We start from the raw sequence: 27,085 nt of genomic DNA on the forward strand, positions 1-27,085 counted from the left end.
CTAACAGTAGTTTACTAGGTCTGCTTAAACTATGACTTGACCCACACCGCAGAGATGAACTAAAAAATTAACCATATGGGTCCAAAGATACACTTGATGAACTAAATCTGCTTTTAGTTAATTTTTAAAAACCTTACATAGTTTCAGAACTGTGCTCCACCCTGTACTAGGAGTAAACCAGCCATGAGGAGGATATCATACCTATGCCCTGAGATAAACTCAAATTACCTGAAATTTTTTAACAGATTCAAGAATGGTGTACAACAAATACTTTTAAGGTGCATTTTTTTGTGGGTTTGGTTTGTTGGGGCTTTTTTGGTTTTGTTTTAATGTACACACATACCCACCCCTCCCAAAAAGAAAATCATTATCACTTACAGGGAGGTAACATAGACCAGTCCATGTTCAGCTAAGTTGTTCTAAATGACAGGTCTAACACACCAGCAGCAGAAGGACACTGGAGAAAGAGCGGGATAAGCACGTCACTGCCCTAGCCCATTCAACCATCAAGACAGCTGCTGTCTGACATCTATTCAGGAGATTAAGTTTTATTAAAAAAGAGAATGGTGTGATTCTCACTCAGTTTTCATAGAACAAAAATAAACCAGACTTCCCCACGCAAAAAATATTTTTTTCTATAATAAGATATTAAATTGCTACCTGTATCTGGGTAGCACTTGCTTCTTCCCAGATAGGGTACAGAATGCGCATCCACAGAGTAACTCTGTGGGACATTGCATCAAACATCCTTTCATAAGCCTGTTTCAGGCAATACTACCTACCTAGTACCTCCAGTTACCTTATACTCCTTTTTCATCACTTCTTTTATGAATATATTCAAAGTTATACTTTTAGCATTCCTTTTTCCTCTCACTAAATAAAATACAACAAAGGTTGTATTTTGTTATGAGTAAGATATAAAGGTCAGATTTTGGAACCAGCTGATGAATTTCACCACTAATTTGAAAGACTGTATTAATTATGGTTGGTCTCTGACTGCCTTTAACACTGGGCTACAGAGAGTTCTTCAAAGGAATCCTTGTTAACAGCATGCATTCCAAAATCATGAGCCAACTCTCCCAGCACCTCAAAAATAATGACTTTTTAAAATACACTTTGGGTCCTTTGTAGTTGCCCTTTTCCACCATCAGCTTTTATTCTTTAAGTTATTAGTGCCAGAAACTTATTAAAAAACAATCATCCCAGAAACCCCAGGAGATACACTAAAACAACCCCACAGAAATACTAATCTCAATGTTCCAACTTCTGGAGTCCTGAAAGAAGACTTTCAACAAATAGAAGACCTGCCAGTATTTCTGTAAAGCAGTGTTTCAAAAGTTAATGAATGTTAGGAAATCTTTCTAAAAATCTGCATTTATTTATGATATTGATGTGTTTGGCCAAGCAAGTTACATGGCTTTCTGCCACGGCATCTGAGCTTTAGTCGTACTATTATTTATTCATAATACCAACTACTGATCACTGTGGATAAGGCTTCCTCAAGGATACTAACAATTAATTTCAAAGGCAGTTAGCTCAACAGAAGTTATTAGCCCATTAAGAACTTCTAGGTTGTTAAGAATATTTTGAGAACTGTATGTACCCAGAGCTTAAGCTTTTTCTTCCAAAGATTTCAGTAGAAATATTGAAGACTAGGAAAATTAGGAACAAAAATATTTTGAAAAGAAAAATCTTCTTTTAATACTGCATGAATATAAATAATTTGTGTGTTTTCATGCATATATGCACAGACATTATGAAATTTGATTCAATGGACACCATTAACTTATAAGATTTAAAAATGGTATACACCAAATACTTTTCCTGCTTTGCCCCTCCCTGCCGCCCAGGTACAATTAAAAAAAACCCAACAAAACAACCCAAAAAAAACCCCAACAACAACCAAAAAATTAAAAAAATTAAAAAATTACCAGTACAAGTCCATTTAACAAAAAAGGGTAATGGATCTCTCACTATCTTTGCATTATCATGTAAGCATCAGTGTCATAAGCATTATCTTACTAGTCAATTGTGTACAGCCCTTCTAACACTTCTTCCTCACAATCCAATTTACATGCTTTTATAATCAGAGGTGTATAGATGACAACTACTGCAACTTCAGACTTTCTGGTTTTGTTTTGTCTTTGAACTAAGTTAATGAAGTAACTACCAGATACTAGAAAAAAAGAGAAGATTTCAGGATAAACCACAAAGTTTAAAAAGTAGCCTTTTGTTTTATTTTTTAATCAAAGCAAGAATAGTAGAAGGAGGAAAGAAAAAACATGGATTACAAGCCTCTGAAACTCACCAAGCACAGGCAAGGCTAATTCACTGAGAAGAGCCCAATAAAGCTCATCATGTAAAGTTACAAGATATTATCATCAGGTGTTTCTAAAACTGCATAAGAAAACATCATTTACAGAATGGATTTTTTTCCAGTTCCTCAATTTCAGAGAGGAGAATGAAACTGACTTCTGGAACGCACACTGTGTTTAAAATTGAGAGCAACAAGGATGTCCACTGTGAAAGAGTCTAAAAATACCTATCACTTTGGAGTACTTATATGGAAAGTCTTTCCATAACATTATTTTACTACCTAGAGAGAATATGAAAAAGAAAGCCCTTGCATTTAGCTATAAGCCAATAGCTTTGATCTAGAGCTACTTCATTAAGAAAAACAATCCAAAACAAAACTCTCAAATTGAGGATTTATGCATATTTATTTTAGTAGGCTAGACATCACAGAATTCCAATAAATACATAGTTTATATACTGATCTCAATACTTGCATACCTTTTGATTCCGGACCTATTATAAATTTCACTATTACAGGGAACAGACTAGTATAAAGTCTATGTTTCTAATACTTTCTGAAGAGTAAGGTGAGGTATATGTGAATGAGCACACTCGTATCAGTAAGTTCTTTAAAGGGCATGACAAGAACAGGGCTGTAGGTGCAGTAAAGCAGAAGTGCTCAAACACAGGCTGCTCACAATCTACCAAAATTGCTAATGCAAATGTCCAGTCCACATCATGGGTTTTTTGCTCAGAAGTGAAAACGTTTTAGTAAAGAGGATGGCTAGAAGCAAACTGCCGGAGCCACTTCAGCAACAGGAGTCTGCAGACTTCAGGCTGCCTGTATAGAACTATAAGCTGCAAGATTCACATGCAGTAGCCCAGCTGCTCTGGTAAGTATTTGACTGCCCATTCATGGTACTTTGATCCACAGCATGCCTGACCTATCCAAGCAGTCAATTCAGCACTTCAAGAACAGATATTTTTTAGATGTAACATTCAGTACATGTACGGTAAGCCTAGTCACACAACAGGTAAGATTTGCCCTGGGCATTGTAAGTAGCTATAGGACTCAAGCAATATAAAAGACTGGACACTATCGTGCTGTAGACAGTACAGATAACAAAAGTTTCCTTTTATTTGTAGAATTTGGAACTTAATAAAAACATTTTTAAAACGATGACTATACCAGTATCAATACATTACTACAAATGTGTATGCAAAGGTCATTTGTACAGCTTTTCTTTAATTAAAAGTACCATCATGTCATTTTCTTGGAGCTGCCCAGAAACATCACTGGCAACTATTTTTAACAACGTACATAAAATAAATGCAGTGCGTAACAACTGCTTTTTCAATAACTGCCAGAGTTCTGGTGTGTGGCAAAGGCCAACATGCAAGACCAAAAAAGTAAATTTAATATGGTTTACACAATGTTGGTTCAGCTTCACTTCTTACAGGCTGAAAAGGTAGGGGATTTTCATGACTGAAGATATTGCTGAAGAAGGTATCTTAAAAAGAGCAATATTTAACTTCAGAAAGTTTGCTTTTAAATGTCATTCATTTTATATGTCATTCATTTATATTTCACAGGGAATATTACAGATTTTTAGCCTAATTTCCTTTTTTTCATTATTATTTGAAGCATTATTCCCTGGTTCTACAATAGTTGTATTTCTCTAGGAGTGTATTCTTACCACACCTCCTCCCTCCCCCAACCTTCCAATGCAGTTCTTGCTCTCTTCTACTGAGATAGCAAAGATAACAGAATATTTGTCTAATTATCCCTTTACAAAATAATTTGCATTAATCATTCCAGCATAAATATTCCATTTAAAAACCACAGCTAAAGGCATTCTTTTAAGTTATATAAAAAACATGCAGTCACTGTTGCTTCCAAAAGTTTCTTTGAGGTTTTCAGTCCTACTACATTCATCTTCAGGATGATACGGACTGACAGGAAATTCACTCAGGCAAAGAAATACAAATAATATTTCCCATATAAAGTAAATTATGAGTTTTCCAACTATATATATTTATGTAGTTCTGGAAGAACACTGAAGAAGCACAGCTTTCTTGCAGAACATAGTCTCTGAGTAAGATCAAAGAGGATACTGTTAATATTTAACTTTTCAGTCAGTTAACATTATCTTGATTGACTAGTAATCCTAACTTTAAAAAAAAAAAAAAAAAACAACAAAAAAAACAAATCCCCCACAACTTTAAAGAAAGAATAATTAAATTCTGAAAAATCAAACAGCTTTCAAGGTAGTTTAAAAAAGACCTTACCAACTTCAAATGGATTTAGACTAAACAGATTTCCATATGACCCTTCCTGAAAATCCAGCTTTTCAGATCAGCAAACATCGTAAGATTACAAGGAAACAAATCGGTAATACAAAACCGAAACATTTCAAACAACTCAGCAGGCAGTCCTGAGATGATATTTAACCAACCTCTCTCCAAGAGGAAATGAGACAGGTAAAGCAATAGATGAACCTATGTTACCGTATCTCTTGAGCCTGACAAATCCGCGTTTCTCGATTTTCATGGGCATCCCTGTGGTTAAAATTCTCAGTGATTTACTCCCTCTCATACGCTCAATTTCCACTTTTCATGACTGCAAATAAACCTTAAAGGTATAAAGCCCAATTAGTACAGTTCTGTCTTTGTCCAACAACCTGAAATAACTGCCTTAAGATCTGATCTGCTTAATTGTGTTCTGTGTCAGCCTCTTTTTGTCCTTCAGCATTAAATGTACCAATGAACTGGTTCTGGGGAACCAGCACTCCAGATTTTACCAGCCTTTTAAATGGAACCTGAAAACAGTTATGGAGCTACACAGAAAATCCCTTCTTAGTTGCTGGGCATTTAAATGGATAGAGCAGGGAAAGGCTTAACTCTGTTACCCTACAAGGCCTTAAGACAACTTCTACGAATCAGTTACATTTCTATTTTTGTTGCTCCTCCCAAGCTGCTGGATGTCTGTGCCACTTCACAGGAAACATCATATTTGCATTATGTGAAGATCAGCTACTCTATCCCCATAGAAAGCACTAGGGAAAAAGAACACTAAGAGTTTAGGACTCATCCAGGAAAACTTTAAAAAAAAGAAAGCTAAAGTGAATTACCTATAGGGGTAAACTCAGCACACAAGTCCCAAATCTGTTACTCCTCGTGAGTGCAGTAGTACTTAGGTAGAAAATGTTCTCTGATGCAGACTCCCACTAGACTCACACAGCAGCTGAAGGCATTCATGTAGTTCTCTCGCCCTGCACCAGGAGATAAATTTCTGCCTTCCTCCCTCCACCATAAGCAAAGCTGAAAATTTGCTCTTGAGCCACTGCCGTTGGCAGCCTGCAGCCCATTTCTGTCTGTATGTTAAAGCACTTTACAGTACCACATAACGCACATGTATGTGTGGTTCAGCCACCTCTGCCACAGAGTGGTAAGTGTAGGCAGAGGGATGGGGGACTGCACAGTTACAAGTAGGAACTACTTCAAGTGTCTCTGCTAAACCTCCTCACAAGCACAAGCCTACCAAATTACTCCACTGTAGCTTATACCCCTATGTAGGCAGCAGTTTTACAAGCTCTGTACACATAGTATAAGGACTTTCAGAGCTGTAGTTACAGGCAGGAGAAGGAAAGCAAGAAGTAGCAAGGCATGGACAGGCAATTTTCTCCTTCTCAAGGTTTCAACTCCTGAAATTGCCATTCCCAATGTTTCAGTTACACAGGGCAGCAGGGCAGCAGCAAGGAGCTCTGTCACCCAGTATCATATTCAAACAAAGAAAATAATTACATTATCATGGCATTCTGCATAGTTGAACTAAATTGGCATATTTCTTCACTCTAAAGCCAGCAAATATTTACAGTACAGTTTTTAATGCTCTAGTTACAGAGATTTAAAGAATTAAGTGCTTTTAATGATGAATTTTACAGCTTTCCCATCTCTGTGAAACAACAGGTATTATTGTAGTAACCTGGAGCAGAAGTACAAAATAGAAATGCTTTTAAGATTAAAAAAGGTAATTGACATTACATTGATTTGCAAGTCAGAATTAACAAAATTCATATCAGTGCCATTTCTGAACATTTATCCTCAGCAAGCATGCTGTTACATTGAAGAAAAGTGAGAAAGGAAATACAAAAATCAGGAAGGGAGAAAATGAGAAGTAACAAACCCAATGGCAGCTAAATGTAACACTTACATGCCAAACACCTAACACACACTAAAAACTTTACAAGGCGGCCACATTTGTCTGGAAGTTCTGCAAATAGTCCACAGCACAAAGTTCCCTAAAGTGCCTCAGGTGGTGGTCTACAAAATAGCCTCGGTCAGCAGATGCACCTGTGCCAGCACTGACAGAAACCACCCAGCAGCTATGAAGCTCATGGCTTTACCTGCAAGGCCACACACAGCTCTCCATCCACACACCTGCATCTGGCAGAACACATCAAATGCAAAAGGGACAGCATCACTCCACTGCACTTCCCACTAGTTAAAGAAAAATTGAGGACTTAAATCAGGTGATAGAAACATGTTCAAGTACAATGGAGAATATGCTTCAGCTTTTTCTATTCCTGGAACTGGCTGCTCTCTGTCAGTCACGAAATTTCTTGACAGAGCACTCACATACTGTTCATTTCTCTCAGTAATTAACATGAACATGTTAGCTTTCCAAACATACAATCTACCTACAAATGTAGACAGTACAATTTCATCAACTTCTGGGCAAATTAAACCACTCAGTTCTACACTACTTCCATGAAATAAGAGTTATGGAAACCCCAAGAATAAAGAAAACATACTTCAAAACTAATTCCAGCCAACAGAAAACAACATACTGGAGAAATACAGTATTTTTATACAAGTTATGAGCTGCTTTTATGTGTTTTACTTCCTGTTTTTCCTGCTTTCAAGTTAGAAAATATTTTTAAATTAAAAACATTCTTCCTTCAGCCACTCATCTTCTCAAAGAAGTAACTGAGACAAGGCTCACCCTAATGCATCTTAAAAAATGCCAAAAGACAGCAGAGAGTTTTGGGTCAGTGTCTAATACGACTGTGCAACAGCATCCTGATGCTAATGTACCTAAAACTCATATTGTCATACTGGTCTTATCAATGAGCAATGAAAATCTCCCAAACAATCAGGGTCCACCACAGATGCTTGTCACTACAGACCTCACTGGTACTAATGAGGTAAAGAATTATTATTTGTGTAGTATCTCTGTATAAGGAGTATTGCCCAGCTTATAAAGTGAGGGTACACCAAGTCCTGAACATCCAGAGCATCTCTGCAGATGCAAAGCTCCTGCAGCAGGAACTTAATCCCTTTAGAAGGTACCACGGCTAAAGTGATGAGGCTTTCTGAAAGTTCTACTTATCTCTTCAAATCAATAGTACATTTTGATTTCTCATAACAAAATCTTTCCTTTATAAAAAAATACAAACACCAAAAACGTTCAAGCACAAGCGGAGAACCCTCTCGTCTGGATGGTCTCTGTTGGCAGTGACCTTTTAGAATTTGGCTGGAGAGCAAGAAGATGCATATCATGTAAAACAGCAGAGGCCATGAACACTACCTCCAACACTTATTATTTGAGAAAACATTCCCAACTGAAGAAGGCACTCGTGACTTTTCCTTACTTGAAGTGCAACTAAAGGCTATTCAGTGCTAAGAGACACAAAGAATGCCATTTACTGAAAATGGAAAGGCTTTCTAAAGTAGCCCTTGATTAAGATGAGATAGTTGAATTTTTTGTCCCTCAGTTTGGATCCACATAATACTTTTTAGAAGGAAAACACATAAAATAAGCACTCACAGGGTAAGAATAACTCTGCTACTGAAGAGCTTAAAACAAAAGAAACTAGCAGCATGGAAGTCTACAAATCAAGACATAAAACAGCTAACAAGTGCAGCCAACAGAAACTGACAACAGCTGTCAAAAGTATCATGAAGTACTGAAAAATGTCGTATCTTCCTCTTGCACTTACAAACCACACCTAGAGGAAATTAAGACTAGTTAGATCACCTATAAACTAAAACTTTTGCATTTGAAACACAGATCTTTTTTCTTTTCAACTGAAAAGTGAAGAACTGTTTCACAAAACGTTCCAGGTTACAATCTTTCTGTAACTTAAACCTGACTTGCTGATCATCACTAGCATGGCATTTCTGTATGCAACTGCTGATTTAATCCTGTTGGTAAATACTATATTGGTCTTACAAATACTTTTTTGAGCATCAAGGGGTGTTATTTTGGATTTTTTAGCCCAGTGACCAATCTTAATGTGTTTTAAAGGAGAACAGTTTTTTACTTAAAGGTAAATGGCTCCTTAAAGATAAACTGAGGTTTTGATTTTATATGCTGTCCAGCCAGATAAACATACAGAAAACAGATAGATAGCAATGTCACAGGTGTGTTTTAAAATCTGTTCTACATGGAAGACATTTACAGTGTGAATCAAAAAGAAGCTACATGCCAAACCTTTTTCTCCCTCTCAAAACATCACTTTCAAGACCTGTGGACAAGTTAGACATAACCAATTTGAAAGAATACTTTTATGTCCTCATATCACCAGTATATGATAGAGAGAATGGTTTTACAGCAGTATATATAATTATTTTCACAACTAGTTTCTCCACATCTTGTTTACTTCAGCACTTTGCAGCTCCCCTTAATCATCTACTACAGAATCTTCTGAAGACTTGCTTGTTCTTCTGGTTTTGTTAATTTTTCTCATTCTCCCCATACCTCTCTCCCCCTCTCCTTCAAGTTGAAAGCTTTATTTTGTCCCTCTCCAAACTATCTTAAAAAAATGTGTATTGGAAAGGTAAAGAGATATTTGCTTTATTTACAAATCTCCCCACTAAGTTTTAACTGCATTATCTTGAAGAATTAGCTTAAAGATAATGTTTTAAAGCATATTTTCAGCTAAATACTGTCCAATTTCACCTCTAATATTTTTTTCTCCTTAATAAACTGGAGTTCTCATTACTTCTGACTTTTCACCTTATGATCTGCAGGACAGAAAGACAAAAAGATCAGAAAAAAAGCCCAAACACCAAGATTACTGACATTTGCTTCCCAAATTCGCTGTTGGTTCTCTCACGGCGTTCCAGTTTCCTGCCTAACCATTGGTACTGGGAGGAAAGGGAGATCTCCTCTTGGTTTAGCAAGTGGAACAGTCTCACCAAGGATAGATATGCACCAGGACCAACACAGATGAATATATAAGACAACTATACAGGTGGAAGGGTACAATCTCCTTTTCGCAGCACTGAGCCATTACATTGGTCCAGCTGTCATATGAAACCTTATACTAATATACTTAAGCCTCAAAAAAACTTTTAGGTGCTTAAAGTCCAAAAGATGCATTAAAAAAACTCTGCAAAGGTGATCTATTAAGGGAACAACAGCATTTAAAAAACTGTAAGCTCTGTTCACCATATCTCAGAGGAAAACAAATTAATTAAATCCATGTGAGTAGCTGTTAAGTATAAAGAAAAGGCTCTTCCAAACCTACCTTTGAGTTGTACTGACACCCACGCTGAGCTAAGTCACAATTTCTTTGTTACTCTTTGGGATGAGGTAAAGGTAAGGTTTAAAAAAAACAAAAAAGAACAAAAAACCAAACACTGTAGGAAAAAAGTATATTTCTTGCAAATTCCTGCATCCTTATCCTTCAGGTAAAACACTGGGACAACTACAGTAAAAGTAGATTAGGCATATAGCCAATATATGTATTGTATATACATATATATACAAGTACACAATACTTGTATGTGTATATATATATACACACATATATAACAAGTACACAATACAATTAAAAAAAATAATCAGATCTCAAAAAAATAGGGCCAAAAATATTGAGATATCGCCTAGAACTGTCATACCTTCCCCCCCCAATTAAATATAAATATAGTTGATTTTTCATATTAATAAAAAACCAAACAAGTCAGAGGCATCCTTCCTTTGTGCTTGGGCTTACTTTTAAAAAGATTTGCTGGCCATTACTTCAGTTCAATATTGACTTGATCTTAAGCAAATGCCTTACTTAAAAAATGTTTACCCAATGGTCACTGTATCTGCTTATAAGCAGTAATAATAAAACATACCATCACCACACTTAAAATAAAAGTCTGGAGAGATACTTGTGTTTCCATTTATCTAAAATATTAAAGAGTTCATTTTCCACAAATCAATACATTTAAAACACAGGGTATTCAGAAGGTGACTGCTACTTTTGGTGATGGTAAGACATCTAATGCTGCCCCCACTACTGACAAAAAAAGCTCTCTCAGTGAGTTGATTCCCTTTGCCAATTCATCTCAAAAATACTGCCCCAAAAATACCAGAACATTTTCTACTGGCTTTGTGAAATGAATCAGCACAGGGAAAGGCCACACCAGCACACAGGAGATGGGGAAGAGCTGCACAGCTGGGAGTAAGATTGCCCTTTTCACTGGCAGCAAACTGTTAAGATCAGCCTGATCTGCTTGTAAAACTGCGCTCAAAAATGTAAACAAAATCCCCCTTTCCCTACCTTCTGTTGCAAAGAGCTTCAAGAGAGATTCCAGAGGCCCTTAGGAAAGGTTCCTTATTCCTTCTTATGGAAAATACACACAGAACAATTTCCTGGGGCATTACTCACGCAAAACAATGCTATCTGCCGTGATTAGAAAACAGAAGAGAGGTTAAGGGGTTTTTATGTAAATAGCATTCTGGATCCCGAACAGTATTACGGAGCAGTCTCTAAATGTAACTGAGAAGCAAACAGAGATTGGGGTGAGGGGGAAGCCATGGTACTCAGTTACCCACTAACCCCTCCAGGCTTCTCTAACTGAAATTCAGAATTCAAGTACAGAAACCGACTTTTATTCCAGATAGATGCTGGGCCGCCTGGTCATCTTCTGATGTACAAGGCTAATCAGAGATGCAACATGGAGCTGAACATGCCCTGCAGAGATGCTGGTATTACAGAGACACAGTGCTCATAGGCAGTTCATGTGTATCCAGTTCCTACTGTTAGCCCCCTGGGGCAATTACAGCTCTGTTACTCATTTCTCTGCCACCAAAGAACACATTTCTGTCAGCTTATTTCTGCTCCCCTAGCAGAGGCACCTGAAGGGAAGGAGGTTCAATATTTGCAAAAGGAGACATTTTCCATACACAGAAATAACGTGGACGCTGTGAGCAATGAAAATACTTATATCACTGATAAATTTAATAGCTCTTGTGCAGTTATTGAAGATTTGGCTTACAGTTAGCCACTAAGACATTCCACAGTATTAGCTACCCTGCCTTACAACACAACCAAAGCACAGAGCTGCAACAGAAGGGCACATATCACACGCCACAGGTACAGCTCCCATTTGCCAGTTTGCACAGAGCAGCCATGGCATTCCCCTTTTGTAACACTACAAACAGCAAAAGGGAGAATACAAAATACTTTCTACACGTGTCTGTACACGTACACGTTTGTAAGTGGGTTTTGGTACATGAAAATACTCTGGATCTTCCAGTCTCAACTTTCTGTGTTTGATTTGGATTGTAGCTTTTTTGAGACAGAAATTTTTAAAATTGAGAACATGCCAACTCCGGAATGCTACAACAAATTTAAAAGAACTGCCTATTCTTTAACTAACGTCTATTAAGACATTGCAATGCACGCAATGATATGCAAATATTTCAGCGAGTGAGATGTGGGTTTTTTCTAGGGTTCTAATAACCTTGTAAATCTAAAAAGACAGTTCTGAAAGATTTCTAAAATAAACTTGAAACCATTCTGACAGAAGCTACGTATTTTAAAAGATGTGTCACAGAGCATATATTTCTAAGGTCTTGCATTCAGCTATAAAACAAAATACATACTAATTGAGTTACCATTTTGAAAAACAATACTGATAAATGCTTTAATCCAAAAAAAAAAGGAATTTCATCACTTGAATTCCACACAAAATATTTTGGTCAGATATATGCAAAGCCAACTAAGTGGTATTACCAAAATGATACTTTTATGCTTTGGATGCCAGGAATAGGGTTTTTTGGTTGGTTTAAGACCTTCTAAAATACTTTCATACTTTAAAATAGTTGTCTCAGTATTTCACCTAAATTCTTATTAATATAGAAACATTCATAAATAGCAGCAATAAGGAACAGAAAGGAAAAGGGGAAAAAAAGCAAAAAAAACCCCACAACCACCCACTTCCAAATTCAAACATATCTACAGGACAAACCACCCTATCTTTAAAAACCTATCAAGTTCCTGAACAGCTTCATTATAAAATAAATTTGGTGGTGCATTAACACCACATCTGCTGACATTAAGCAAGTAAACATTTGCAAATTTTTTTCCAAATCATTCTATTGTTTTATTACCTGTTTTGTTGGCACCTGCCTTCTGCAGCATACCCAAACTGGTAAACACAGGAGTTCTTTTGCTCTATTCCAGCAGAGCAGTTCATTCCATTACCAAGATACAAAAATAGAAATAAGCAGATAATTTAAAGAGGATTCAGCTACTATCTGCTATTGTAAAAGCATGATCCCAGAACAGACTATAAGTCTGCATTTCGCAAATGATGACATCACACTATTAAGTGATATTAGTCAGGCACTCCTGATTTCCCTGAAATCACTCCTAATAATTACAATTTGGCAAATATTTAATAAGTAAGAAAGGAAAATTCATCTTCAACAGTAGGGCTGGTGTATTCTATGTTTATTATCCTCATTTGCTCAAGCTATTGACAAAAGATTGAACAAGATTAGATGAAGGCATCTGTTTTGTCTACACACTTAAGCCTATAGCATTTTCTTCTAACCTGGCACAAAGACAGATTTATTCTGAAATCATAACATTTGAAATAAAATACTATTTAAAAGTGAAAGCTATAAAGAAAACATAATACAGCATAAAAGCAGGCTTGATGAGATATGCCTGTGGAGATATTTAAGTCATGTACATCACAGTGACATCCAACTATAAACTTCAGGGCTCTACAGCACTCAAAATTGAATGAGGACATGAACCTGGCTACAAGAGCATCACTCTTTCAGACACCATGAGCTTCTGATCAGAGTTTTCAAGCATATAGGCAGTAACAGTCTTAACAGACTTTACTCTGTAAGAAGACTTCAACAGTCCATACCATTACAACATTAAATTATTCTAATTTGTTATACACAGAAACAACTTCTTTAACGAAACAGAACTGCCCCTTGCTTTCCTCAGCTGCCACATTAATCATCCTGACAGATAAAAAAAAAAAAAAAAAAAAAAGGAAAAAAAGAAGTGGTTTATATTAGAATGAGAAAGGTTAAGAAAAATCTTTCCAAGGAAATCCCTTTCTCCCACCACCACCACAAACTTAATTCCACTGTTAAGCTGTGAATTCACCACCCAGTAAGATGGATGTCACCACCTCCCATCTTTGCAGTTAGACACATAAGGGAAAAAACTTCTAGGCCACACCAATTCCTGAAAATAGCCACCACATAGCAAAGGGTAAAAACTGTGTATCTGATAGCCATCAGAATTCAAGACCATAAAGGCTCAAGACCTTACTATTTTAGCTGAAGGCAAAAAGAAAAAAAAAAGTAGAACTGGATTTTCCGTCGCCACCCAACTGAATTATCTGAAAAAGGAACATTAACTCATTCCACTTCTTTTTATTAGCACAATACACTGTAAGATTTGACACTAATAGGTAGTAAAAAAAAAATGATCATACAAACAAGATTGCCCATGTTGTTAAGTTAAAAATTCTCTAGACAATGTCTGTATTTTTACTTGATTTCTTTAATTTACATACTATGTTTATTAAAAAACAAAACACTGAAAGAAGAAAACATTTCTGAAATGAATAAAACCACACCTAAAAGGAAAGCCTTCAGAAACTTAGGGGATTCAAAAAACAGGAGGAGAAAAGATAACACAAAGCTTGAACCCTGCACTACAGAGATCTGTGCAGCACATGTCTGTCTAGAGAACTCTTAATGCCTAATCATAGTTACAACTTTAAAACTTAAATAGGGATATTTATTCCCAAAAGGGAAAAAAAAGTAAGGCAGGCATGCAAAGACAAGGAGCACATTAGAGATCCTGTAAAACTGCTTTAAAATAAGTCACACATGATAGTCTTTTAATGATAAAATAGTTCTAAAACTAAAGACCCCATTATAGCAACTCTGATAAAAAGGCCTTTTATATTCAAATCAATCAATTTAGCAAAATAATCACGATCTGAAGAAAAAATTTAGTAATCAGTTTTTACCAGGTTGATGACACGGATACATACTGTAAAGAGGATGTAAAACACATATCTCCTCACCTTCATCTATTGTCTGTCCTAACGAAAATAGTCTGACACGTCTCATCTTCAGTAGCCTTGGGGAGCTTTCATGGGGAGTACTCCCAACATCCAGAACTACATCTCCGGAACCGACAGTGGGAACAATTTTTTTCAGTAATTCCATTTTTACATGCCCTCTGTGTTCTCAGCACTTACTAAATGCAGCCGTTTAGCTACACGTTATGGAGTGTGGCTCCCACATCAACTTCCTTGAGCACAGAGGTAGACTTCTCCTAGTAATGTTACGTTGAACCTGGGTGGTGCCAACATCAGCATATCAGCTGCCAGCTGCTCCGAGGCAGATTTTAAAGACGTCTAACTGTATGGGCTGATAAGAAAACCAAACAACAACAAGCCTACTATATACTGACCAACACACGCTAAACTCTGCATTTGTAGAAGACACTGTATTTAGCAGTGCAACAATTTCAAGCACTAATACAATGCACTGTGTATTTTCAAATTCCTATCTGACAGAGTTCAATAGCTCTTATTTTTCATTAAGTGCACAGTGTTCATCTGCTTTTGAAAGATAACACTTATCATTCAGAAAGTCTATGCACCAGCTCTATAAACAAGGTGTCTAACAGCACCACAATTGAAACCATTTGCATTCTCACACGGTTTTAACTACTAGCTATGAAGATACTAACATTTATTAAGTTCTGTTTTGCAGAGACTCTGATGCTGTATTTACCATTTTAAATACTCAAACCACATTCCAGAAAACACCAAGTAGTGAAATAATCTGTCTCATTTTGTCCAAACACCCACTTTAAACTTAGGGCTACTTCTCCATATGTGTCTGGTTTAGGGTTTTTTTGTTTTATTTGAGAGAAGTTTAAACGTTGTTCTATGTTTAGCTTAATGAAGCCATTACAAAAGATGCCTTGCATTTGGAGCAGAAAGCCCAAGGGTGGGTGGAGAGGGAAGAAGACATTTCTGAATGCATTCAACACAATAACCCAACCTAAGCGTGAAGTATACCACACTATTATCCATTCCTTAAAATAAAGTATTTAATCTGAAATTCGCTACTGTGCCTAGCTCTTAAAAAAACAAAACCAGAACTACCACAGGTACATACAGTAACCTGTTTCAGGTCTCAGAGTTCCAGTAGCTCAGTGCTCACAAGGGGCTGCTCGACTGGATTAAGCTGTCAGCCCTTTACTGACCAACTCTATTGTCACACTTCATAGGCATTAAGCCTAGTCAAGAATGCCACAACTTGAAAAATTTCATACAAGTTCATTAAAGCCAACACCTAAGACATTTTTCAAGTTCTATATAGACTGAAAACATGTGATAACTTTCGGATTTAAATCTGCATTAAAATCCCCAAATATTCGTTAGTCTACATCTCCCCTGTAAATGAATACAAAATTCTACACAAATCTACTCTGGCCTTATCATAAAAGACTCACTGTCAGGATATTATTTCCTGCAGTGAAAGATTTGAGACATCAAGGAAAAAAATGTCCCTATAATGATTTCATTCACATAATTTTTTCCACCAATACAAAAAAAGTTACACAGAATATATATTCGCAAAAGCATTTTATGTGTTTTCAGAACAAATAATAAGGTACCGCAAAGACAATCTGCAATTATAATAGATCATGAGTCATTACAAACTCAAGCAATCATTTATTCATAATAGCATTACTTTCTATATAATTTCTTTTTTTGCCCTTGAAATCTTCCCACAAACCTACTATGCAGTTTCTAGCTTTTGGGAATGAGAAAGAAGTTCAGACACCTCTGTGAGATTGAGAATGCTTCCAACCATCCACCTGCCAAACTGTGATTTGTAAAGGAGGGGTAATCAGGTATTTCAAGTTGTACCTAACTTAAACACTCTCTGAAAGTTTCAAACTAGATACCAAAGTGCTCTCAACCACACTATGGAGGTTTTATTATGCATGTGGACACAGGGTGGAGATGGCAGACGAAGTGCAAGTACCTAGTGCATCACTTCAGCTACATACATAAGGTGACTTCCCACACAACATGCAGCATACCTGAACGGGCCATGAATAAAAAAAAAGTCAAGGGTTGAAATGATACTTTTTTAATGAGAAAACATAAAATCCTTTCAAGAAATAGAATTTGCAAACAAAACACAAACAAGGAATAAAAACTGCCCACCATACACATGATCATATCTGAAGATTAAACCTGATAAACTAAGAGACCTAATATAACACAAATGCATCCAAAAGCTTTTGATTGATTTTTCCTTCAGGACTCTTAAGAAAAGGACATTAGGAAAAGGCCATTTCTGCAGAAGATAGTTGGGGATATATACATACATGTATATATATATTCATATATTTTCATCTGTATCTATGGATATGGATAGATGGCGTTTAACTCCAAGACTTCCACACTTCATTACATCCTGTGAAAGCAGCATTTTCTAAATAAAGAAGCTAAGATACAAAGCTTATGTTGCTGTCTATGTCATTTCACATACTCTCTCACACTTGCTCTTACCATCTTCCTTAAACAGTACAACGTACAACTATGGTTTTTGTATGACCTCAGCAAGTTTTACAGATAATCTGTCAAGGGAAAACATATGAGAAGACTTATAATTTTTACACGTGAACTCATCTTCAAACAAAAGAAACAAAAACAGGTTACAAAAAATCAATTTGATAAATTTTAAGGCTTTCTTAATCTGGAACCTCTAAATACAAAGAAGAATGGGAGACTCGAGCTTACACAGAATTATTATTGGTATTACAGTAAATCCTTTGATGTCATTCTGTGTGTATTCCTCTCTGGTTTACCTGCCGAGGTCATTCAGACCTGCCCTGCTGCAGAGCACCCCAGCGAGCCGCCCCAGCAGGAAGGCGGTAGCACCCCCCACTAACAGGAGCCCACCTCAGCTCAGATCGCAAAACACGCCACAGGACCCCCCTGGGGGACCCAGCACCGCTTCCCACAGCACCCACCCCTTGGGTTAGGCCTTTCAGGACACAGGTGTGCACAGAAAGAGCGGCTCCCCAGGAATTCTGCTGGAGGAGGTGAACCTGCTCACGCAGTAACATCCCAGCAATGATAAGCGCTGGAAAAACGGAACACAACCAATGAGGGAAAGACCCGCGCAAGTGCCTTGACTCCACGCGTCTGGAAAATTTTTAGAATTAGCAATAACGACAGGGAAAGGCAACTATGAAACAGCCAACACACTGGGAAGAATCCTTTCGGCAGAGCCCAGATGACCTGTAGGCCACCACCAGCACGCGCTATCTGGCGGGTCTCCTCAGGAGCAGACTTGCGCTGCTAGCCTTCCCTCCTGTAATGCGAATGTTTTTATAACCGCCCCTGGCTGCCAGAGCAAACCCCAGAGAGGGCACAGGGCTGGCTTTATGTCTAACGAATAAGACGGCGAGTCAGGCCCTGGGGTTCCCTCACCGGGGCCGCCGTGCCCACCGGGGGGCACACAGGCGGGAGAGGGGTTCCGCGGCCCCGCCCCGCCCGGCGCCAGGGCTGTGCCCGCAGCGCCCCCAGGCGGCGGCGCCGCCACGCTGCGTCCGCCGCGGGGATCCTGCTCCTCGTCCGCTCCACCGCGGCCGCGCCAGGCCCGGCCCGCCGGTGCCGGTGCCCTGCGCCCCGGCGGGCTCCAGCCAGGCTCGGCGGCGGGTGCCGCGCCGACCGCCCGGGCACACGGCGGGGCCCCTCCGGCGCTGGCGGCGGGCAGCAGCGCGCTCCGGCCCTGCTGGCGCGGCGGGAATGCACCGCAAAACACCTGGGGCCAGCACAAGCAGGGACAAAGCTACGCACACCATTTCGCAACAAACCATCTCTGCAGCAGCGCGAACTTCTTGAAGCTATTATTTCGCATTAAAAAAAAATTACTTTAAACCTAAGCCGTTTCACCTGGCTATAGTTTTGTCTTACTGGGGGGTTTGACGTAAACTAGTTCCGTTGGTTTCCATGCTTTTCTCAAAGCCAGTCTAGCTTTCTGTTTCCCGAGAAACGAAAGTAACAACTGTCAGCTTTCGGTAAAGTTTTGATTTCCTGTCAGTAGCTTAAGCTGTATTTGCGAGATACGGGGCTGCTGGAAGCTTTTTGGCGCTTTGTTGGTTTGTTTGCATTTTTTAGGGTCTTGTTTTTCTTTTTGGAGCAAGTTGGGGGACTTTTTCTTTGGAAAGTTGGGGATTTCTGGATTTGGGGGGGTGTTTTGTTTTTTTTTTTAATAGCTTGGCTTTAATCATGTAGCATTAGTAGAAGGGAAATACAAATCGTAGTAAAATACATCCATCACAAGCTGAACATAAAACACAACTGTTACATGCACTGACTGAATGAAATATGATCCTGTTTAATAAAAAAGCCCCCAAATTTTTACCGTTTATGTATTAGGTAACAACTGTTCTTATCTTGAAGTCGCATGCAAGAATACAATGCTTTCCTGGACTCATTAGGAGTTCCTGAGAAGATCAAGGTATTGTCCATCCCACAGCTTCTACAATCCTGTCAGGATAAGGATCTGGGCTTCCTGTGCAGTACTGACGTACCACACAAGATCTTCCAAACCTATTCATTTCTTCTGCCAGCAGATTTTCTTCAAATCAGAACTTGCCTTTCAAAGCAAATCCCAAAGCAGTACACACTCTGTATCACACACATTCCCACGCCAGCAGGAACACCGAGAAGACATCATTACACAATACCATAACAACAGAAGTGGCTAATTTCCCCCCCCCCCCCCCCTTATAAAAGGATCGAAGTGAGTAATGAAAAGCATGATGATGGTATTTTCTATGCAAAAAAAAAAAAAAAAAAAAAAAATTAAAAAAGCATTTAAAAAACACAGGTTCTGTAGAACAGCTACCAGTAAGTCAGACCAGCAATGGCAACACTGCTATGGAACTGGATCTCTGAGGAATTGAGAGCTGAAAACCTTTACTAAAAACTTTAGAAGTGCTTAACTGAAATAAAAAGAATAGAGTTGCCAACTATTAATGTAGGTTTGCCTATGGAAAAGCAAGAATACAGACAACAGCTGATAACCAGAGATTAAGCACACACATGTATCTACAGAGTTACTTAAGAACATAAGCGGTTCGACATACATTTCTACAACAATATTTTGGCTATTTAGTTGATGGCTATTTTCACGGCCATCATCACTGTTTCTGTTAGAATTTTCTCTAGCACTACACCGAAGTACACGTCTATAGAAGAATCTCCTCATATTTTAAAATCACGTCCAAAGCATAAAAGTCAAATGGCCAGGTAAGGAATCTATAGTTTATTGTTCAAAATAGCCTTCACTCCAGTCCCAAAGTGCATACAGCAGCAGTTCAGCTTGCTTCCCTTACCAAGCCTGACCTAATCTTTGCTTAGTGCTTAAAATCTTATACAAAGAAGGTATGTTTAAAATGTTACTGACCTGTGGAAACTATCATTACCCTTTTTTCATTGTGACTCTTTTCCACAGCTTCTATTATTTTTAAAAAAGCAAGCTTACTGAGTTCAGGGTACACAGGACAAGCTCAGTTTCCACTACCAATGAAAATCTTTTGGACATCTAGATTAAATATAGGCCTCTGTTTACACAGCATTCATCCACCCTAATCTATTTCAGTTCCTTCCTTGCAAAATGGACAGAGTTTCTGAAACATGGTCACAGAAAGTTGTTCTACACTGCAAAACAGAAAGCAGAAATTAATACTTAACCTAGAAAAAAAAAACCTGAGTGGGTAAATTCACAAGTCCATTTGCATGGACAGACATGCTCAAGTCTCTAGTTTAGGCGTACATCCTCCGTGCTCTGTTATACAGACCGTGCTACTAAAACTCTGAAATGCTATATACAAGAGTGTTTAGTGAAATATATTTGTACGAGAAGATTTATGTTAGCTAAGGAGCTATGTGGTTTTAAGTTTCATATAGTATATAGTCCTACATAAAATTTCATAGTGTGATCTTTCTTGTAACAAAACCACAGTGCCAAAGAAGGATGTACAACTGGAGATCAAGATTCATAGGTTAATAATAAAATTAGTCATAGAAAAAGTAAGAACTTCATTTTCTTAAGTTACATCTTTGTTCAGCAACAAGGTTAGCTAAAACAGTTGCTGCATACATATTTCTGATGCCGAGATGCTGTCTGTGGAATTTCAGGTTACTTTTAGCTAGAGGATACAGGCAGTTAAAACTAATGTATCTTACTTTCTTAACAGAGTATTATAAGAAAAAAGTTAGGTATCATGTATGTTTGCCTACAGATATGTTGAGACATAACTTTAAACCTTCTTTTATCTCAAAGATAGAAATAATAATCTCTAAAGCATTATAAATTTTTTCTAGTGGAAATGTATAAACTTAAGATTTTAAAACAGCAGTATTTTCCTCTTTAAATCCTAAATGAAAGACTTCCTTCAGCATAAAGCAACAGCACTTAAATTGTTCTGCAAAATACAGATGTCTTTGCCCCTTCTTTTCACTTACTAACTTAAACACATTTCCACTTGGTAATCTGAACATAATCAGAAAGAATAAATGCTACTGCTAGAGCTATGTAATTTAGTTTAAATAGAAAACAGTCCAATCTAACAGTTCTTACAATAAATTTAGTTGTACTAGGTACTCTGAGCTGAGCTCCAAGTCTTCAACATCTATGGCTGACAGAAAGATTGGCACCTGTATTAGAGGAAATCAAGTTCACTCCTGCTCAGATCAAGATGCCTTTCTTACCTGTTAGGGATGCGTAATGATTATAGTACATTCAAGGCAGTGGAAAAGTAAGATACTTAAGGAACTAACTTCTCAGATAGTACATGATTCGAGCATGATTTACCACAGTAATAACATCAGATGAATCTGCCTGTTAATTTAGAGCAAATCTTTTATGTAAATGTTGTAACCCTAAAACAGAATAAAGGTTTTTCTGTACACAGAACATTTATGGGTATTCTCTCCATCGAACAATTTTTTTTAATTAACATTCAATTGTCTCCTGTCTTAAGGAGAAAGAAAACAAAAATTGAAAAAAGGAGGAAAAAAAAGAAAAAAAAAAAAAAAAAAAAAAAAAGAGACATGAAATCAGTAACAACCATTACACTACCAAATGCAGCACAGAGTGCTCCCAGAGAGTGGAACTTGATGTGGGCTTGTAGGAACTCCAGTATTGTAGCTTTAGCACATAAACATTTGCAAAACATTGTTAGTGTTTTAACAGAAAACAGGGCTATCCTTTCAATGCTACAGATGTTCACATATAACAGAACTGAGGTATTTCAAGTGACTATATTCAGTTCTAAAAGGAAAAAAGCCAGGAAATTTGCACTTACAATTTCTAGAAAGGAATGAGAATAGATGTAATTTAGGTTTGTTTGTCAACATTTTTGTTTCACAGCTTTGAGCACAGGAGAGAAAATACTAACTTTCGGTGTAAGATACTGGGATGGAATCTCATTTACTCTTCCTATTTGGAAAGCTACAATATACTTGAAATGAAACAGAGGTCTGACTAAGTTAGGTACTAAATTAAGGTCCAAAAGTATTTCTAGTAAGCAGGGGAGAAAAAAAGAAAGTTGAAAACCCAGCAATTTTGGACTATTAGCAAATAAGAAAACTGAGTTGCTAAACACACTGAGAATAAATAACGTTCAGCACATCAAAGTACTAAATAAACAAATACATGGGAAGATGAAGGAATCTCAACCAACAAATTGTTGAGCCACCCATCCATTTTTGTCTTATTTGGAACATTTATGTATTTACGCACACCCACGCAGGTTAGCTTGAAAAAATCAGTCACATTATCACAGTAAGCTTATGAAATTGTAGAGAGGCAAATAAGACCACCATAAATAAAAAAAAAAAAAACAAAACAAAAACACAACACAGAAACAATACATGGCACACTAACTGTGCAGCTTCAGAAGCTGGGTGAACAGACCTTCCTAAAAAGACTGCAACCAAGGCAAAGGTACTTTCTTCACAGAAGTTCCACTGCTCAGGCATTCTAACAGTGACTTGGTGCAACAGACAAGCTCAAAGAGCAGCTTGATATATTAGTTCTTTCCAAGTACTACAAATTAAGATGGCTCTATAAAACAGACAAGACACATCATGAATGACAATTCGAAAAATACAGTTTAACACAAAATAGTGATAGCGTACATTTAACTAACACATATTATCAGATCAAAAAGGATTATTCTAATATCTAACACCAGAAGAAACATGTGAGATTAGCTTGTATTTTGAAAGAATTTAAGAAAAAAATTCTTTATTTGGATTTGGAAGAGATTGCTGGATTATACCTATCTGAAGGAGAAGTTAAGCCTGTTCCTAGAAGAAGCAACAGGGAAAAAAAACAACCTGCCTTTGAAGAGCAGAAAGATGCAGCCATTGAAATTAAAGGACATAGCTGAACATGATCACCCAGGAAGGTGAGGATTCCTTTATTTGCAGAAAAATTGACGCTCCAGTCACCTGATTAGAATAGAAAGACTAAAGACAACCTTTGTCCTTTCCTCAGTTGTGACTTTTAAACAGACTAATAATAAAAGACGTCTAATTGTCATAGTGAAAGACAGGAGGATTCCTTTTGAAAAAAGTTTCAGAGGCTGGAATTACTTCCTCCTTAAGGAAGATACCACAAAGTTAACTTTACTGCTTTACATTTCTTAATAACTGATTTGCAAAAACATCCATTCTTTTCAAGTTAATGTGTGTTAAAGAAAAAAAAAAATCTCTGAAGAGAATGTTACATACACATTGTTAATATACACAGGTTATCTTATAGCACAATTGTTGCAAGCCAGCAGACTATAAATGGAAATACATGGAGGCATCAAGACGGTCATTCTGTCCAAACTAGGATTATCTTTCATCACTCCCACAGAAAAACCAATGAAATGTGGTTAAAATTAAGAATATTAGCCAGAGACCCTAAAGACAGAGGGGCCCCTTTTCTCGCAAAAGACTGTTATTCCTTCCTTGATTCTGCTGTACAATTTAGCCTGAATCCTTGTGTCCTTCAAGGTATGCCTCAAATCAAAGGATCAGGGTCTTTTTTTTTTTTTTTTACTTTATTGTCTGCATCAGAAGTGAGCCTTGCTGCACTTCATAAGCTGTTTCTGAGCCAGAGATACTTACTGAGGAGCTAAGGAGGATAGCAGAGATGAGAACTTCATGATCAGCGGTGCCTTGTGCGCTGTAGGTCGAAAGTGGCCTGGGCCAAGTGAGGGAGGATGTGTTAAGCCATGCTGGGCAGAAGCACAAGGGAGGGGAACTCACAGAGAGTTTCCACAGGAAAGCTCTGCAACTATGTAGGAGGTATCATAAGTAGCTGCATCACTTGTGCCTTACCCAAACCTCTGAAAAAAACTATTGCTGTCTCCTGGTCTTTGAAGTAAAGTGCTTTTTTTGTATAAAGACACACAGTGTTTCCATTAGCTACCCAGCAAGGGATAGGTATTTTCCAGTTCCCTAAAGACTTCCAGTTTCCATTCTATTATATATCACAGATTTAAACTGTAATACAGAGTCTTTACTGTAACTTGTGCAGTTACTATACACCTTGATAAAGAAGTTGCTGGGTTTTTTATAATTAAGCACCTCTCCAAGTGAACTCTTCTCAAGCCAACAGTTGCTGGCTGCACATGGAGAACAGCAGCATCTCCACGACCAATAGTAAAATAGTTGGCCTGACCAAAAAGAGTGTTAAAAATAAGATTTTCAGATACATATGCATACAGATAGCTGTTTATAAATAAATTTCAGAGCTGTAATTGTGCAGCTAACCAAGACCAAAGTTAGTTAGTAGACAAGTTTTTTTCTCCACCATCTTCTTGCTGATGCATAAACACACTTCTAAAAGAAATCCACAACAGTTCAAGGCCCTTTAAAGGCCAAATGTATTTCATTTTAGGTGTTAAAAACTCCACTGACAGTGCCTTGTACATTATGTTCAATGTACAAGTAGATTGCATTAAAACAAATACATGGTCATAAATAAATGTTAATCAAACTAAAAATTATCATTCACGATAAAGATACATAGCTGTTCTCCATGACAGAAAATAAGTTCAAAAAGAAAAAGCTTTTCAAAAGGTTGAAAACAGGAAATTTATGAATGTTGGATGTTGCTACCAAAAAAAAAACCCCAACCCCCACCCAAAAGAACAATAACAAAAAGCAAAACAAAAAAACCCTCCCTGACCTTCTAGACACAAGCAGCATTAAAAAATCCCCAGAATCCTGGGGAAGGGAAATCCTACAAGACAGGCTCACCCTCCACCCCCGCACCCCTCCAAGTCTGACACACACAGCTTTCCCACTTCACAGATTAAGCAGCTCCTCTGTGCCCCTATTAGCATTTTCACCTTCTGTTTTCTTGCAGATGTGTCTCATACGCTCCACGTTATTTGAACAATATGAGACATCAAGTGTGAGGCATTCTGCAAGTCATTTGTCACTACAAGCAAGCACGGTCTACAAAGGTCTTCAGCAGAAAAATACCCCTAGTCAGACAGGAGTGAGAACTAATGTTCAAATGAAGCAGGAGAGGGGAAAAAGCTCACAAAGAGCCGTATTAAAAGTTGCTGAAGCCTGCTGAGCTATATAAAACTCAAATCATCTTAGTAGAAACTTTGTAATAAAAAGTAACTTAAATGTTCCCATTTATTTCCCGAATATCCATCTTACAGTTTATACAGACACAGCTAATGAAACTGCTGAGCAGGCTACTGAGCAAAAGTACTGCTTTAATCCTAAATGACTACTTAAAGGAGGGGGAGTGGGGAAGAAACAAAACCCTCTTCTCCTCTTGATGGTCCTTTATTTTCTTAATTATACTGGGGAAAAAAAACTTAACCAAACTTAAGTGGTACACTTGCAAAAACACTTACAATGTATGTTCTGAATACTGTTCAGTAATTTCATTTACACACAGAAATAGGCTTTTGAGCATAATTAGCAATAATGTAGAAACATACGTAGTCATTAAAATCCATTAAAGTGAGATAAAACTAGAGTTGTCCAAAGCATAAGAAGCACCCACAGGAGAACAACTTACAGTAAAAAATGATACTAATGTCCTCAAACCCTCTGCCTCTCTTTTCCTGTTTCATTTAAAAGACTGATCTGGAGTTCCTAGCCTAATGCCAAAAAGCGTATTTGCCTTACTTGAGCAATAGAAAGATATGGATGCTCAAGGTAAACTTCTGCAGCAACAAATTTATTATCTTTTGAGAAAAAGAATACATAAATCAGAACAGAAATAATTACGGTATAAAATTCTGACAAAAGACAGTGAAGCAAGTCAGCATGTTCTGTAACTAGAAATGAAAGCCAGTGGCAAAAACCAGGGATATGGTACACTGGAGATGATCCAATGGCAGAACTTATGATACATTCAGATTTTATTTTATCGTATACTTTTCCTGTAAAGAATACATAGGACAAAGCAATAAAGCAAAGAGAGCTACGCTAAAAATACTATAGAATATATAATATTATAACGATAATTATTGACAATAGAACATAATATTCTATCACATTCTATAAAGTAGTATTATAGAATATATAATATAGAATGTCTTGAATATTAAAGTCCAAGCCCACATAGAAAATACCATAGAAACAACTGCACTTCGACACCAACATGCTCTTTGTTCTCAAAGGCCAAAAGGAAGCACAGTCAGTCTATCAGTTTTACGACTCAACTGCAGAGAAGCAGTGTATTACATTATTTGTGAAGGACAGTTTAGGTGTTGGATTAGTTTGATCCCTCCATTTAAACTCATAATTGCTTTATCCACAGTAATGGCCCTGGTGCTTGACCGCAATATGGATCTATTTACTACTGATAAAATCCTTACATCAAGAGCAGTAAAGAAAAGAGCATCTATATAAGGAATTGTGACGGCTTTTACTAATTAGCTGCATTACCTAGCTTCACCCACAAGAGGACAGAGCTCAGACACCTGCCAGCACATCGTAAACGAGGACTCTTATTAGCACCCAAGAAGTCTGATTTGCATTGAGCACTTAAGTTTGTGAAAGAAAACTTGAGAGAATTATTGGACATACAGGAATTATACGAGAGAATTACTAAATGTACAGTTTGAGGATTACTAAATGTACAGGAACCACATCTGAATTAGGAAGTCTCCAAGCTGCACATGATGCAAAGATAGGAGGCTGCTTGCCCTTTTGTTAACCTCTTCCTCAGACATTCAACTCTTGGACACAGTTACTACACCGTGTTAAAATCACATGTTCTTATTTGATTTTACACAATACAGACAACCTTCTATTCAGATAATTGATATCTGAAGTAGTAGTTCAAATGTGTTAACAGTAGGATATAGATAAGACTTAAGCAAAGAGGGGAAAAAATTAGATGCATGAAAATGTATTTATGACAGAATTGTAAAAAATGTCTTAC

The 27,085-nt window shown here is 37.4% G+C and overlaps 2 protein-coding genes across 3 annotated transcripts in view; both read right to left on the bottom strand.

The window, feature by feature from the left end:
* FRYL (FRY like transcription coactivator) overlaps positions 1-27,085 on the bottom strand; it is a 179,603-nt gene that overhangs the window by 138,608 nt on the left and 13,910 nt on the right. The gene's annotated exons all lie outside the window — the stretch shown is intronic.
* On the bottom strand, positions 467-27,078 carry LOC308070554 (uncharacterized protein). Of its 2 annotated transcripts, none has more exons than XM_080404701.1 (4): positions 14,644-27,078; positions 12,689-12,752; positions 6,736-6,795; positions 467-4,927 (listed from the first exon to the last, which is right to left on the bottom strand). In XM_080404701.1, the coding sequence occupies exons 1-4, from the start codon at positions 14,786-14,788 to the stop codon at positions 4,888-4,890; spliced, it is 309 nt and encodes a 102-aa protein (XP_080260827.1). In that variant the 5' UTR covers positions 14,789-27,078; the 3' UTR covers positions 467-4,887. The 2 variants fall into 2 exon arrangements, with proteins under 2 accessions (XP_080260827.1, XP_080260826.1); XM_080404700.1 differs by having other exon boundaries at positions 6,702-6,795.

This window comes from Falco punctatus (assembly GCF_963210335.1).
Source record: "Falco punctatus genome assembly, chromosome: 1".
In the NCBI taxonomy this organism is placed as follows: Eukaryota; Metazoa; Chordata; class Aves; order Falconiformes; family Falconidae; genus Falco; species Falco punctatus.

What these genes read in the sequence shown, in the direction of transcription:
- LOC308070554 (XM_080404700.1), bottom strand. Translation starts at nt 14,788, where the DNA reads ATGGAATTACTGAAAAAAATTGTTCCCACTGTCGGTTCCGGAGATGTA. An exon ending in AGGACAGACAATAGATGAAG is followed by an intron (nt 12,753 to 14,643) that starts GTGAGGAGATAT and finishes CTGCTGGAATAG; the next exon opens with AGCAAAAGAACTCCTGTGTT. An exon ending in GGCAGGTGCCAACAAAACAG is followed by an intron (nt 6,796 to 12,688) that starts GTAATAAAACAA and finishes TTCTTTAACTAG; the next exon opens with TGGGAAGTGCAGTGGAGTGA.